The 14668-nt window shown below is 44.5% G+C and overlaps 1 protein-coding gene across 1 annotated transcript; it reads right to left on the reverse strand.

The window, feature by feature from the left end:
* Positions 1–9037: 9037 nt before the first annotated feature.
* On the reverse strand, positions 9038–12557 carry LOC122029207. Its single transcript, XM_042588150.1, has 4 exons — positions 12209–12557; positions 11923–12028; positions 9964–10107; positions 9038–9687 (listed from the first exon to the last, which is right to left on the reverse strand). Exons 1-4 carry the CDS (start codon positions 12502–12504, stop codon positions 9451–9453), a joined length of 783 nt encoding a protein of 260 aa, XP_042444084.1. The 5' UTR covers positions 12505–12557; the 3' UTR covers positions 9038–9450.
* Positions 12558–14668: the final 2111 nt, after the last annotated feature.

Here is a 14668-nt window from a genome sequence, read left to right on the forward strand (position 1 = left end):
CTCGACACCGACTTCAACCGGGATGACTGCTTCGCCGCCGTACACCAGATGAAAAGGTGTGACGCCCGTCGCCTCCTTAGGAGTCGTCCGGATGGCCCATAAAACGCCCGGCACTTCATCCGGCCAACTTCCTCCCACGTGGTCGAGCCGAGCGCGCAGCATACGGAGAATTTCCCGGTTGGCTACTTCGGCTTGACCGTTGCTTTGGGGGTAAGCCACGGACGTGAAGTGTTGCTCGATGCCGTAGCTTTTGCACCAATCTTCTAGCACCTTCCCTGTGAATTGCCGCCCATTGTCGGAAACCAATCGGCGAGGGATACCGAACCTACAGATGATGTGTTGCCATATGAATTTTTTGACCATCTGTTCGGTGATCCTGGCTAGTGGCTCGGCTTCCACCCACTTGGAGAAATAATCGACAGCCACCAGCAAAAATTTCCTCTGCCCGGTCGCCATCGGAAATGGACCCACGATATCCATTCCCCATTGATCGAACGGACATGAGACGGTTGATGCCTTCATCTCCTCCGCCGGTCGGTGCGAGAAGTTGTGATACTTCTGGCACGAGAAGCATGTAGATACTGTCCAAGCGGCGTCTATCTGTAAGGTCGGCCAAAAGTATCCGGCTAGCAGGATCTTCTTAGCTAATGATCGTCCGCCCGGATGCCCTCCACACGATCCTTGATGTACCTCTTGGAGAATGTAAGCAGAGTCTTCCGAGCTCACGCATTTCAACAGCGGACGTGAGAAAGCCTTCTTATAGAGCTGATCACCGATGAGTGTGAACCGACCGGCCCTCCTCCTGAGCAGCTGGGCTTCATCCCGATCGGCCGGTGTGGCTCCAGAGTGGAGGAACTCTATGATGGCTGTCCTCCAGTCGCTTGGAAACGTGGGGCTTTCCATCCGGTCGACGTGCGCTACCAGCAGTACTTTTTCAATTGGTTGCTGAATGGTGACCGGCACTATAGAACTTGCTAGTTTGGCCAAGTCATCGGCTACCTGGTTCTCCGTTCGGGGAATCTTTTGAATAAGGACCTCTCGGAAAGTAGCTTTGAGTTTTTCAAAGACTTCAGCGTAGAGCTTAAGCCGAACGCTGTTGATTTCAAAGGTGCCAGAAAGTTGCTGAGCGGCCAACTGTGAATCCGAATAGAGGGTCACCCGACCGGCTCCTACATGCCGTGCTGCCTGCAGTCCGACTATGAGGGCCTCATACTCTGCTTCATTGTTGGTGGCTTTGTAGTCCAGCCGGACGGATAGGTGCATCTTTTCTTCTTGAGGTGAGAGCAGCAATATTCCAATCTCACTCCCAAGCCGAGTGGAAGACCCATCCACATATATTCTCCACAGAGCTTCCGGCTCTGGCCTCTGCACTTCGGTCACAAAATCAGCCAAGGATTGCGCTTTGATCGCCGAGCGGGGCTGGTATTGGATGTCAAATTCACTTAGTTCTGTCGTCCACTTGATGAGCCGTCCGGACGCTTCTGGATTCAACAGTATTCTTCCTAGTGGACTGTTTGTCCGGACGATGATGGTGTGAGCCAAGAAATATGGTCGAAGGCGCCGAGCGGCTAGAACCAAAGCAAAGGCCAACTTTTCGAGCCCGGTGTAACGAGATTCAACATCTTTTAAAATGTGGCTTAGAAAATACACCGGTTGCTCTTCGCCGCTCGCCCTCACAAGTGCTGAGCCTACAGCATGTTCAGTTGACGACAGATACATATAAAGTGACTCACCCCCGATCGGCTTGGCAAGTACAAGCAGAGAATTTAGATATGTCTTCAATTCTTCGAACGCTCGGTCACATTCTTCATCCCACTGGAACTTAGTAGCCTTGCGCAGGATCTTGAAAAATGGTAGACTCCAGTCGGCGGTTTTGGAGATGAATCTGGACAAAGCAGTTATCCGACCGGTCAACCGCTGCACTTCCCTTGTATTTCTTGGAGGCGGCATGTCTTGCAGAGCTTTCACCTTGCTAGGATTGGCTTCGATTCCCCGCTCGGTCACTATGTATCCCAAGAAACGCCCTCCTTTCGCTCCGAACAGGCATTTTTGGGGATTTAGTTTGACTCCATATTTGCGAAGCGTTCGGAAGGTTTCTTCCATGTCCTTGAAGAGATCGGCCGCTCGGGCGGACTTGATAAGAATGTCGTCCACATAAACTTCCAGATTCCGCCCGATCTGCTCTCTGAATACTTTATTCATCAAGCGTTGATAAGTGGCCCCGGCATTCTTCAATCCGAACGGCATCACATTGTAGCAATATGTGCCGTCGGCCGTTACGAAGCTTACTTTTTCTTGATCTTCCCGGGCGAGCGGCACTTGATGATAGCCTTGGTAGGCGTCAAGCATACAAATTAATTCGCAGCCGGCTGTAGAATCCACCAGCTGATCTATCCGGGGCAGGGGATAAAAATCTTTGGGGCATGCTTTGTTTAAGTCCCGAAAATCAATACAGACTCTCCACTTGCCGCCCGGCTTGGAGACTAATACTACGTTAGCCACCAACTCGAACCAGATATGGCGGCCTCCAAGTTTCTCTACTCCGCCGGATGATGGCATTCGCTCGGCACTAAAATCCCTTTTCCTCTGCTTCGCCGAAAGCGTCCGGCGACCCTGCCGACGCTTTCGGCGCCGCAACACATGTGTCGACCAGACGAAGACATCATGATTTCGTTGGAGGCACTGGATCAGCTCCTCCTTCTGCTCCTCCTCCGGATCGGAGGCGATAAAAGTCGTGTTCTCCGATCGGGTCGGATGGATCTGAACTTCCTCCTTTTCATCATAAATTAAAGCAGGAGGTTTCTCGGTTATGGCGTGCACCTCGATCCGGGCGGAGCTGGATTCTGCTCGGATCATCTCTATGTAACACCGCCGAGCTGCTAACCGATCTCCCCGTACTTCTCCCACCTTGTCTTCGATGGGGAACTTCATCTTCGGTGGAAGGTTGAGACGATCGCTCGGAATTCGCCCCCAAAATGACGTTGTAGGACGAGGGAGAATCGACCACCACGAAATTTATTGTCCTGTCCTCCCGAGCGGCTCCTCTCCTGAGGTAGCCACCGGATCTGTCCGACCAACAACTTCATATCCAAACCCGTAGAGCGGGTTGTCATGGAAGCACCTCGATCAATTTGCACTGGTCAAACGCCTTCTTGAATATGATGTTGACCGAACTCCCCGTGTCAACAAATATGCGGTGAATAGTGTAATTTGCTATTACCGTTAATGAGCAGCGCGTCGTCGTGGGACACTTCTAAGTCCCCGGCCCGAAAGTGATTTCCGGTCCACTTGCCCGCCTTGGTCGCAACCGACCGCGTGGATCCGAGTCGCGGACCGCCTTTTCGCTCGGTTGGAATCTCCTCCGGTCGGCCCACCAGCAATAACATTGATCTCGCCGCGGGAAGTATTGTTCCTATTTTCCTCTTCCCGAGTGGCCGGTCGGGACCATTCTCTGGATGCTCGGCGATTCTCCTGTATTGGAGATCGCTGCCGATCGGACGTCTGTTGATGTCGCCTCTCGGTGCGAGTCCGGTCGGCTTCATGGGTCCTGGGTCTCCTGTCGATAGAAGGGGACCGTCGTTCGGCATTTCTAGGAACGGGATTAGCCACGAAGGGAAGACTTCGACAATCCCTCGTGTTGTGCGTATCCGTCCGGTGGAAGGAGCAGAACATAGGGGTCCATCTCTTCTTGGGCTTAGGCCGAGTGGCAGCTACCTCTTGTACATGGGACCTCACACGAGGGGAGCGGGTTGCTTCGGCCCTTGGTCCTCTCGGCGGTTGATGAGCGGCTAGGGGTCTCCGCTCGGCATTAGGAGCCCGTTCGGTTGGTGTTTCTTTTTTCCTGGCTGCCTGCGCTTCTTCCACGTTGATATATTCATTGGCCCGGTGCAGCATATGATCATAATCTCGGGGCGGCTTTCGGATGAGCGACCGGAAGAAGTCCCCGTCCACAAGGCCTTGCGTGAAGGCATTCATCATCGTCTCCGATGTGGCCGTTGGAATATCCATCGCCACTTGGTTGAATCGCTGGATGTAAGCTCGAAGTGATTCTCTCGGCTCTTGCTTGATGGCGAACAAGCTGACGCTTGTCTTCTGATAACGCCGACTGCTGGCGAAGTGGTGGAGGAAGGCTGTTCGGAAGTCCTTGAAGCTAGTGATGGATCCGTCCGGCAGCCTCCGAAACCACCGTTGAGCCGATCCCGAGAGAGTGGTAAGAAAGACTCGGCACTTTACTCCATCTGTATATTGATGGAGCGTAGCTGTGTTATCGAATTTACCCAGATGATCATCCGGGTCTGTTGTTCCATTGTACTCGCCGATCGCCGGGGGCGCGTAATGTTTAGGCAGAGGGTCTCGTAGAATAGCCTCCGAAAATTGGTGATTGATCCGCTCGAGAGATGAGTCCGCTCGGGGGGTTTTCCCCTTTCTGGCGTCTCGCCTAGGCATTTCGTCGGAAGAAGATCCTCTATCTCTCTGAGCTGGCCCGGCTTCAGGGGTGCGGAATAAGGCCCGATGGAATGCAACGGTGGCTTGAGGTGCGTCCGCTCGGCCACCCGATGCAGATGTTGCTTGTTGCTCAGGCCGCTCGGCTGATGCTTTTTGTTTTAACTCCACAAGTTTGGCGACCCTCATCTCGACCAGAGCGTCGAGTTCTTCCGTCGAAAGTGTCACCGTGTGTTGTCGTCCAGCCTCGTCCATTGTTCCCTTTCGGATACAGGTGCGTTCCCACAGACGGCGCCAAATTGATCCTGTCCGAACCAGGGGTCAACGAACGCTGGGGACGTGGCGCTCCCTGCTTGATCCTCGAGTGCTCCGGCGAACCTGCAACAAAACCGAGCCGGGGGGGTGTCCCGGCGACGGCCCTCCGACGCTCAAGTCAGGCGAGGAATGGATGAAGAAAGTGGCTGCAGAATGAAGACTTGTGTACCTCCGGTGAAGAAATGGAGACCTTATATAGACCTCTCCAAGAAGCCTGGGCGCGCCAATCGAAGCAATCTCCTGCTTTCGACCATGTCAGAAGGGCATCCATGAGGCCATACCGCTACTGTATCAACCTCTCCATGATGTGACGGCAAGATCTTCTATCGTGAAATTCTGTGTACGGCATAATCATTAGACATGCCTCTGCTGACATCCCATATCTCGAGCCGAACGAATAGGCCGCTCGGCTAACCTTTGTATCCTCGCCCTTATCCTGGCCGAACGGACAACCCGCTCGGCCCCTCGGTTCCAGCCGGGCAGACGCCCCGCTCGGCCATTCAATCCTCCTGCCTTGGCGTCGGAAACCCAAGCCTGGCTGGGTTATCTTTGGTTCCGCTCGGACCTACTCAGCTGCTCGGCGCGGCCATTAACCGCTTAGTCAGCCCTCCATCTGTCCTCAAGCTGAGACCCTTCAGGAAGTGGATCCCCCATTCTTACCGCCGGATCAATACCAATGAAAACCAAAAATCTAATATAGAGGAGGTAAAAGTGAGAGGAGTTACCAAATGATACGTGTCAAATGTCTGAGTCATTCATATTCCGAAGTCACCCCTCTTTGGTATTCGCACTCCTCCTAGTCTTTGAATATTGCAAAAAGAATATCAAACAAGGAAAACCAAGTAGGGGTTAGCGTTCGAGTAAAAATTATAAAATGAAACTTGGGTTGCTCCAAAGAATCTCTTATTTATGGTCATAAGCTTAAGCCCCTGTCAATCATGGAGAAGGAATAAAAGCCGAGTAAAGAAAAGAAGAAATCTAGATTAACCAAATCGTTATCCAAGTAATATCGATTGGCACAGTCCCAGTAACAGTGCCAAAAATTTGATGTGGAAACCGCAAGTGCACGATTATGTCGCCAAGTAATAAAAGATATCAATCTCATAAGGACTATGAATCAAGTATTAGTCAGAATTACAAAATAGGTTATTTAGAAAATCATAGGTTGCAAAAGTTCGAGAATGAGAGAGAGAGAGAGTTGTGGACAAGGGAAATCTGAGTTGGGTGAAGGATCCTAAGATTTCAGTTTCACCACAATAATTGTAAACATTTAATCTATATTTGATTTCCTATCCACAACGATTATTTATGTAGGTAGACTATCCTATGGTATCTGATGTGAACTTTTGGGACTACATTGGCATATTTGTTCCAATTTGTCATCTACTTTCAAAGTAACAGAGTTGAGGGATTGCTTTCCCACAACCCCCGAGTTGCCTTCTCTTACTGCATGGTGACGAATTGGAACTGATCTATTAAGATCCATGATAGTCTATTGCTCCTCGTCGCATATCAATCTACTTTCGTAGGAGACTCTCCACGTCTCGGGTTTCTACGGTTCGGAGGATAGGATTCTCCTTTCAGCTCATCCCCACACCTCATAAGATACGAATCTTGTATTTTTGGCATCAAGATCATGTGTACATAGTAGGCCCGGACCACAAACACACATGTTATTAAATAAGAACCTTTCAAACTCAATAAATTCAACAAAATAGTGTTTACATATCGAAAGGGTTAATTCCTAACCCTAAAATCAAGAGAACTACTCCATAGTAAGGGAATTACAAACTAAAGACACTGAGAGAAGCATTCTTACAATCCAAAATACAGAATAAAAAGGAAGAAATGTTTAGCAAAAAGTTTATCGATGTCTTCGGAATGGTTCCTTGCTCCGGAGGTGGACGGATCGTCGCGACAACCCTTGGATGGTGGCTCTAGGATTTCCCCTAGAAGGGGAAAACCCTCTCCCCAAGAAGGGGCAGAGCCGCCTTGTCCAAGATGACCCCAAGAAGGGTTTCCTTAACCCTTTTATATCTCCCTCAAACTGTCTAGATCTACTAAATTTGTTAGGCTCTGCCAAAACCAGTTTTTCACCCCTTAGACCCGGTTTTCTCAGGTTGGACCCCAAAGTAAATTTGTAGAGCTTTTTGATAGGTCGCACGACTTGTGGCTCAAACCAAGCCGAAAGTTATGGTCGTTCAAAATTTGGTTTGCAATTTGGGGGGACTGACACGGCCATGGGAAGTTGGCACAACCGTGGCAAGCTAGCACTGTCAGGCTAGCTATGATCAACTCTGGAAAATCACCATTTTTTACACGACCATGCTCTTTACTATAGCCAAGTCATGTTGGAGGTTGTTGACTCCATTTTAGTATTTTTTTTTCATCCGATTTCTTTCGTACGAACACACTAGTGCCGTGGGACACGGTCGGAACGTATTCTTTGATTAAAACTTTATTTTGATGGTCTTTTGAATCCTTTTTCTTCCATAATGCTTCATTTGTTGGCTCGATGTTGAGGCATGACTAGTCAGTGTTGAGCTTTTTTCTGCTTTATTTGTCTTTCTTGGCCATAGAAGCACGCCCATGTCATGGGACACGGCTAGAGCGTGATCCTTACTCGACTCCACGTTCCAAGGGCTTTATACTCCATTTTAGCTCTAAAAACACGTCCTATCGATTTTACAAACTAAGTATATTTTTCACCGAATCTTAGAAGATCAACTTACTTTACAGTCAATAGGCAAGGTCTCAACCCAGTACTCCATTCATTCAAGCAATAGTACAAAGCAAACAGTAGCCCACTCCAAAGGCGACCCTATCGAGCATGCTCCATCCCAAAAGAGCCAACCATCTCCTCTTGTTCTCCAAAAAGAGAAAATTGGAACCGGAGGATCGGAAGACAGACGAATCGATGAAGCCAGGGGAAATGGCAGCAATTAGAAAAGGACTAGAAGAAGAGCCAGCGAACCTCGGTAATCGATGAGCTCCGAGTCATCCTCGACGGCGTCACCATCTCCTTCAAGACGATGCTTCTTCCGCCATTTCGCGCTCAACTCGACTCGCCGATTGCATCTTGATTTGCACCAAGAGGACGGGCGGCCCATTTGAAGCCCATTTCAAATTTCAATTAGGTCTGCCTATATCAATGGTCAGTATTCGAAATAAAATAACCTTTTTAGTTTTTAAACCGTGACCTTAATGAATATTTTAAATAGGATTCTAAATGAATAAAACATTTATTCATTTAGTAAGTTTCCAATTTCATAAGAAATCACTTATATTTGTTCAATATACCTATAATGTCAATTAAATTAATAAATTTAAATAATTTATTAAATTAAATGAATAAATTTGAAGATAAATGTTCAACTTGTTAATATTTATAAATATACGTTATTTCTTTTTTTCACATAATTTGAGAACCGACTATGAGGACACATAATGAATATAATCATTTTTTACTATAATAAACCTGAATTATAAATTATTCATGCAAGAATAATATTTATGAATAATATTCAAAAATAAAATTTGTAAAGTCCCATGATTACTGTGCGACGATTAGACTTTTCAAGTGATTTATCAAACATATAAGATTCAACTTAAATAGAGAGTTCAAGTTCAATAAGATTAAAATGAATCAAAATCAAATTCATAAACAGAAAGCGAATTAAGCTTAAATAACTATTTCAACTATTTAATTCATTTTTAAACTCGATTTAATTATTTTATTAAATAAATTTAAACATCATAAAATTTAATTCGGTTGGCCCATTAAACCCTAATTTTAAGATGTTCTTTTTTAAGTTGAAGCCTCTTCCCTATTTTTTTTTTTTTTAATTCGTGCTCAAGCTCTTTTTGAGAAAATATCCTTTTTTTTTTTAAACAAAAAAACTTACAAGTTTTTACATACTCTTTCTATCATTTGCATGTGACTTTTAACAACAAAACAAATTGCAATTTTGTTTGCATATTTTTTTTTTATATATTAAAGGAATTGTATCTTTAGTTTTTGATAAAATAAAATTCATACATAAATATATGACCAGATCTCTGGGTAAAAATAATAATAATAAATCAAGGGATGACCTCCCACCATCCGTCTCAACTCAAACTATAATTTAACAAGACAATTCAACTATAATTATATATGGTTCTTCTCTAATCCATGTTTTTTATGGACAATAGATCTGGTCTCCATAAATATCATTACACCTCAATTTTATAGACATGATAACTACCGGAAAAAAAAAAATAAGACTGTATTATCTGATTTAGCAGTCATATTAAAAATTTTATTAAAAAAAAGGAGAAAAAAATGTCAAAGGCTAGTTGACATCTGAGTTATGTTTAAACTAGACACAACCAACCTAAATTAGTTGCAGACAATTATATGCTAATTGCAAAGCAATAATAGACAAGACTGAAGAGGTTTGTCAAACAATTTGCATTGACAAAAAGAGATGGCAAATGATTTCTACAAAATTTAGCTCCCACACTTATCAAGTTCCCCTTTATGTGAAAACTGGTCAAGAAGCTTTACACCAATATTGAGAAACATGTCCGCTCAGCCAAATTATTCCGCAGCTTACTTCTCAGGACATCGAAAATCCGCCATAACAAGTTGGATTATAGAGTAATGTGGGTAGATTCTTCCTTCGTCAATTGTTGTTTGATCTAGCAGTTTCATTGGGGTATTTCGCCTTCCTCAAGGAGATCGTCATATGAAACAGGAATGCGCATCCTATCCGCCAACTTTTTACGCTCTTTAACTGGCTCAGATGATATAAGTTGCTGCTGACCATTTGCTCCAGCTTCAGAAGGGTTTAATGCTTCCCCTGCCGCTGATGGTATACTGGAATTCTTGAAGGTACCCTCAGTGTTTGTTGTTGCCGTCTTTCCTTTTGATACCTTCAGCTGCTTCTGAAAAAAAACGCATCCCTGGAAAGTTAGTCATCCACACAACATAAAATATAGAGCAAAGTGAAATAGTAACCTTTAAGCGGACTGGAAAGATCATAAAAGCTACTTGGAGAAGTCATGTACTTAAAAATGCGCTTGAAACATGTTTCACCCTACCAACTTACATTGGTTTAACTATTTCTCGATATATGCTAATGCATTTCCAATGATTAAATTCACCAATTCTGTAGGTCATTTTATTGAATAAAAGAACAACTCAAATGTGTGAACCGATACCTCAAATTCCCTTCCTCTAGCCATAATTTCCTTGTATGCCTTTGGTTCGCGAGTTTTTAAAATATTAAATAGAATACCACCGCTTGTGCGGTAGCGCCGACCATCATTAGTCTTCTGGCCGCCACAGCTCAGGATGGCATCAACCTGCATTTGGAACAAAAATCCATTGGTTACATAAAATTGAAAAGGTAAGAGAACAGTAAAATAAATCATGTTTAGATAAGCAAATCGATCAATTTCATGTTACCCTGTTGCTACAATGGCACAGGGAAGTAAGAGCTCTAAAATTCTAACAATCTGGTCATTTGCATGAATAATCCCACACAACATCCTACCGGGACTGAGCAACAACAAAATCAATTATCAGGAAGGGAGCTTTCATCACAAAGTGGCTGTGTGTGAAAGGATTGGTACACTAGAACATACCAGGATACACTACATTATAGACACAGCGGCATTATAAGGGGCATCAACTGGGTATTAGATGCCAAGGATTTTATTCTCAACAAAGTGGAATTGTTCCAGATGCCCTCCCACATTTTTCCTCAGTTCATCATCAGATCTCCTCTTTTGCATCTATACATTGTTGTGACAATTAAGTAAATGCGCTGAATTAGCACTACAAATGTGCTTTGTCTTTTCTCTAGTCTCCCCAAACAAGCAATATATTCAAAGTATAGATCAGTATATCTTGACATATATATTGCAATGGAGCAACACAAAGCAAGGTAAGAACCAAAATTTATCGATAAGCAATGAAAGATGTATCTTAGCTCCGTCCTACTAGAATCCAAATGCATAGGTTCCATTTTAAGAGCAAAAGAAACATATAGTTTTAAAAGAGAATTTTCAGATTATTGGATTAAGTTTCTGAAGGGGAGCCTTGGCGCAACGGTAAAATTGTTGCTTTGTGACCAAAAGGTCGGGTTCGAATCCTAGAAATAGCCTCTTGCAAAAAGCAAGGTAAGGCTGCATACAATGGATCCTTCCCCGGGATCCCGCATAGCAAGAGCTTCATGCACCGGGCTGCCCTTATTGGATTAAGTTTCTGTGAAATGAAATATAGGTAACTGAAAGAGCAATCTCTTATGGCAAACAGATTGGAGAAGTGTTGGAAATACATTAGGTATCAACCTTTTGGGTTGAATTTGTGTGCCCAATCCCAGTAGTCGGAAACCTGAATGTAATTAAGTCTAATATAATTGTGATATTATAATGGGAAAATGTTGTCAGTTGATGGCTGAAAAATTTTTGCTTCAAAAATTGAGAGGGTTAAAATTTTATGATATGAAGCTTGATGTTTTCCAGTTTGAAAAGCAAGTGACTTCAACATCTGAAAGAAAAAAGTTGAAGTTGATATTTATAGTTCCAAGCTAGAGAATCAAGGTTCAAGAATAAAGATTAAGAAAAGACTTAACCAGCATGACTAAAGCAACCAGACTGTATAGCTGACAAGGATAAGAGGAATCAAAGTTAATCATTGTCCAAATTAAGTAACGTTATGGAGTTAGTCCAGACTAACCGCCATGGTGCATCAAGTAAATTTAGGTCAGTGTTAAAATCTGTTGTGTATTTGTATATTTTGCGGTTGTAACAACTCTGACTGGAATACTCTCGCCAAAGATAGAGATTGTTTATATTTGCAAAAGTGTTTCATAATAAATATTATTTTAGGCGGACTCAACTTCATTTGAGATTTAGCTTAAAACAAGATAGAAATGTGGCACTTGGGAATCCAAAAATGCAGAGGATATCTGCTATGATACATCAAAGGAAACCAAAGACAAATAGGCAAAGAATATAACGGCAAAACTAGCTTACAACAGGATTATTAAGAATCTGTATTAGAACTGGAAGTTCAGCTAGCATCATTTACAACATCAATTCCTAGAAGAAAACAACATAAAATAAAATTTTGTTCCTGCTTCAAACATAAAACATATTTCTACATAGGCATACCTCCTTAACAAGATCTTTGACAGCAGAGACACCAAGGCAACCTACTGCACTCCAAAGTAAGTAGGATTTGTGCTCTTTTAGATGCCTACATGTCTGTATCACAAACCTGTAATATATCAAAAGGAAAACAAAGCTCTGAACACTACCAATAGTTTTTAAACGAAAAGAAAAGTGCTTCAAAATGAACTGTAACAGCATTAATATAGTTCAAGTATTCCAATCTACTACAGGAGGAAAGAACAAATAAAAACCCGAAAAACTCATCGAGAAAGAGATATATTGGAACCTATTGATGTCGGCGATGCTGGAACCGGCGCCCCCATCATCGCCTCTGGCACTCCCCGCCGATCGATTCTTCTTCCTTTTACGGCACTTCTTACGGGGCTTCTTCCGACCTCCCTCCTCCGGAGGATCCCCACCTCCGACCGAGCGTGAGGGTGTACGTCCGCATCCGGCTTCTAGGGCTTCAAGGGCGTCCGGCATCTCGACGTCGCAGGCATCGGGGTCCTCTAGGGTTTCTTCTCCAGCGAGGTCGATCTCCTGGAATATGGCGTCCAACACACTCTCGCCGCCGTCCTCCATCTGGACCGAGCGCAACTGCCGCGAGAGGACAAGATGCTGCGGCTACTGCGGCGGTGGTCGAAGAATATATAACAGGAGGAGAATAAGAACCCATCGACCGGTTCATGAGTCGCATATACCGGTTTGATCGGATTGATTGAACCGCTCTATCGTTTCTTGATTTTTTAAAATTATCTAGAATCATTTAAAATATATTATCAGGAATATTTATATATATATAGAAAAATAATAATATATGTAGGGATTCCTACTGTTCATCATATCGGTAAGTTATTGCACAACAAGCTAATCAAAGATGAGCCCCCCCCCCCCAGAAAAAGGGAAAGGAAGGGTAAACAAAAACAAGAGGAAGGAAAAGTAAATTTTATCGTTGTATGCTCATAAATAGGTATAATTTCTTACCCCCAAATTGGGTGTAAAGAATGGGGAAAATTTTATTTTAATTTTATCCCTCATTCAATTGATCAATTGAAGAGGTTTGCCTAGTCAACTTTGACGAATTCGACCTCCCAAGACTTGAGGTTCTTAATAGGGATCCTAGATCTGACGATGTCCTCGGAGGAGGACTTTGGAAGTGACAACATCGATGTACTTCTTGTAGTGCTCAATCATCTTGGCAAAAATCCTCGAGAAGATGTTGGGGAGGGGGATTGTTGGTGCGGGAAGCATCCGACGATCGAACCCAAGTTTTGATAATAACAAAGGATTCAAAATTAAGATTATGTGTTATCTAACATGTATGAATGAGATTTTTCAGGAAAGTCCTAACTACGGTTAGGCAGGAGGAAAACCCCTACCACCCTAGGTCTTAGGGGGTGGTAATCCTAGGTGAAGGAAAACCCTAAGGGGCGGTAACCTTAGATCCTAGGGGATGGTAACCCTAGGTAGATAAAATACTAAGGAGGGGTAATCTTAGGTCCTAGGGGTGGTAACCCTGGGTGATGAAAAATCCTAAGGGGTGGTAATCCTAGGTCGTAGGGGGTGGTAACCCTAGGCAGAAAGTCCAATAGGTCTGAAGGATTGGACTGACATCAGATATGCTCTCCTGAGTGGAGTATGTGAGGACACGTTCCCCAGAAGAGGGAACAGTAGGCGTCAGTTCGACCTAGGGTTTCTGGTCGGAAATACGACGTCAGAACCGGACAGCCCGTGATTGTCATACTTTCATATTATTATGTTTATTGTGTGTGCTAACTTTGTTTTGCAGGATATGTGGTTGGTTTGTGGACTAACATATTTTGCAGGGACAAAGGAACAAGATTAGTCTCGGATGAACAGTACTCGAGACGCCCTCGTGGACCTTGAGATGCCTCGGGTGCAAAGGAAAAGAGTTTGCGCACAGCGGAGCTGGAGGCGCCCTCATGGTAGCTTGAGGCGCCTCAGACAGCATTGAGGCGCCTTCAAGGCTTATGGAGGCGCTTTCAACAAGATAGACGAAGACTTCATCTCAGCTTATCCACACACGGCTGACTCGGCGGTTGGAGGTGTCCTTAAGGGGGTTTGAGGTGCCTCCAATTGTCCTTATAAGGGGTCTAGACCAGCAGCCTTGGACAACAATTCTCAAGTGTTCTGACTCCTGTGTGTTGCTAACAAGGCGACCCAGAAGAGATGTTACAAGTCTCCGACGACCGCCCGCCCACCGCTCTTCACCGGAGACGACTTCAATTACTGGAATGGTCGGATGGAGGCATATCTCTAGACTCATTTTGAAGTCTGGATGATCATCAAAACCGGGTTGGAATTATCAACTGACGGCGCCGACAAGCCACTACCTTGCGAGAATTGCGATGCAGCTCTAATCAAGAAGGTAGAAGCAAATGTCAAAGCAACCTGCACCCTCCAGTGTGGCCTGACAAAGGAGGAACCAACAGAGTAGGACTTTTTTCAAGTGCAAAGGAACTATGGCAAAAGCTGATCGAATTGCACGAGGGTACTTCAGACACAAAGGTAAGCAAGAGAGACCTTATTTTAAATAAACTATATAACATTAAATTGCAGGAAAATGAAACGACAAGACAACTGCACGCCCACATACAAGACCTATTGAATGGACTCCACGCAATCGGCCAAAGGGTGGAGAACAGGGACATTATAAGGTATGCACTCAACGCCTTTCCTAGGAATACCCTGTGGGCATCCATGGTAGATGCTTACAAGGTATCCA

The sequence above is a fragment of the Zingiber officinale genome, chromosome 1A (genome assembly GCF_018446385.1).
Source record: "Zingiber officinale cultivar Zhangliang chromosome 1A, Zo_v1.1, whole genome shotgun sequence".
Classification (NCBI taxonomy): domain Eukaryota; kingdom Viridiplantae; phylum Streptophyta; class Magnoliopsida; order Zingiberales; family Zingiberaceae; genus Zingiber; species Zingiber officinale.

What these genes read in the sequence shown, in the direction of transcription:
- LOC122029207 (XM_042588150.1), bottom strand. Translation starts at nt 12,504, where the DNA reads ATGGAGGACGGCGGCGAGAGTGTGTTGGACGCCATATTCCAGGAGATC. An exon ending in TCAAAGATCTTGTTAAGGAG is followed by an intron (nt 10,108 to 11,922) that starts GTATGCCTATGT and finishes TTCCAAATGCAG; the next exon opens with GTTGATGCCATCCTGAGCTG. An exon ending in CTAGAGGAAGGGAATTTGAG is followed by an intron (nt 9,688 to 9,963) that starts GTATCGGTTCAC and finishes GTTTTTTTTCAG; the next exon opens with AAGCAGCTGAAGGTATCAAA.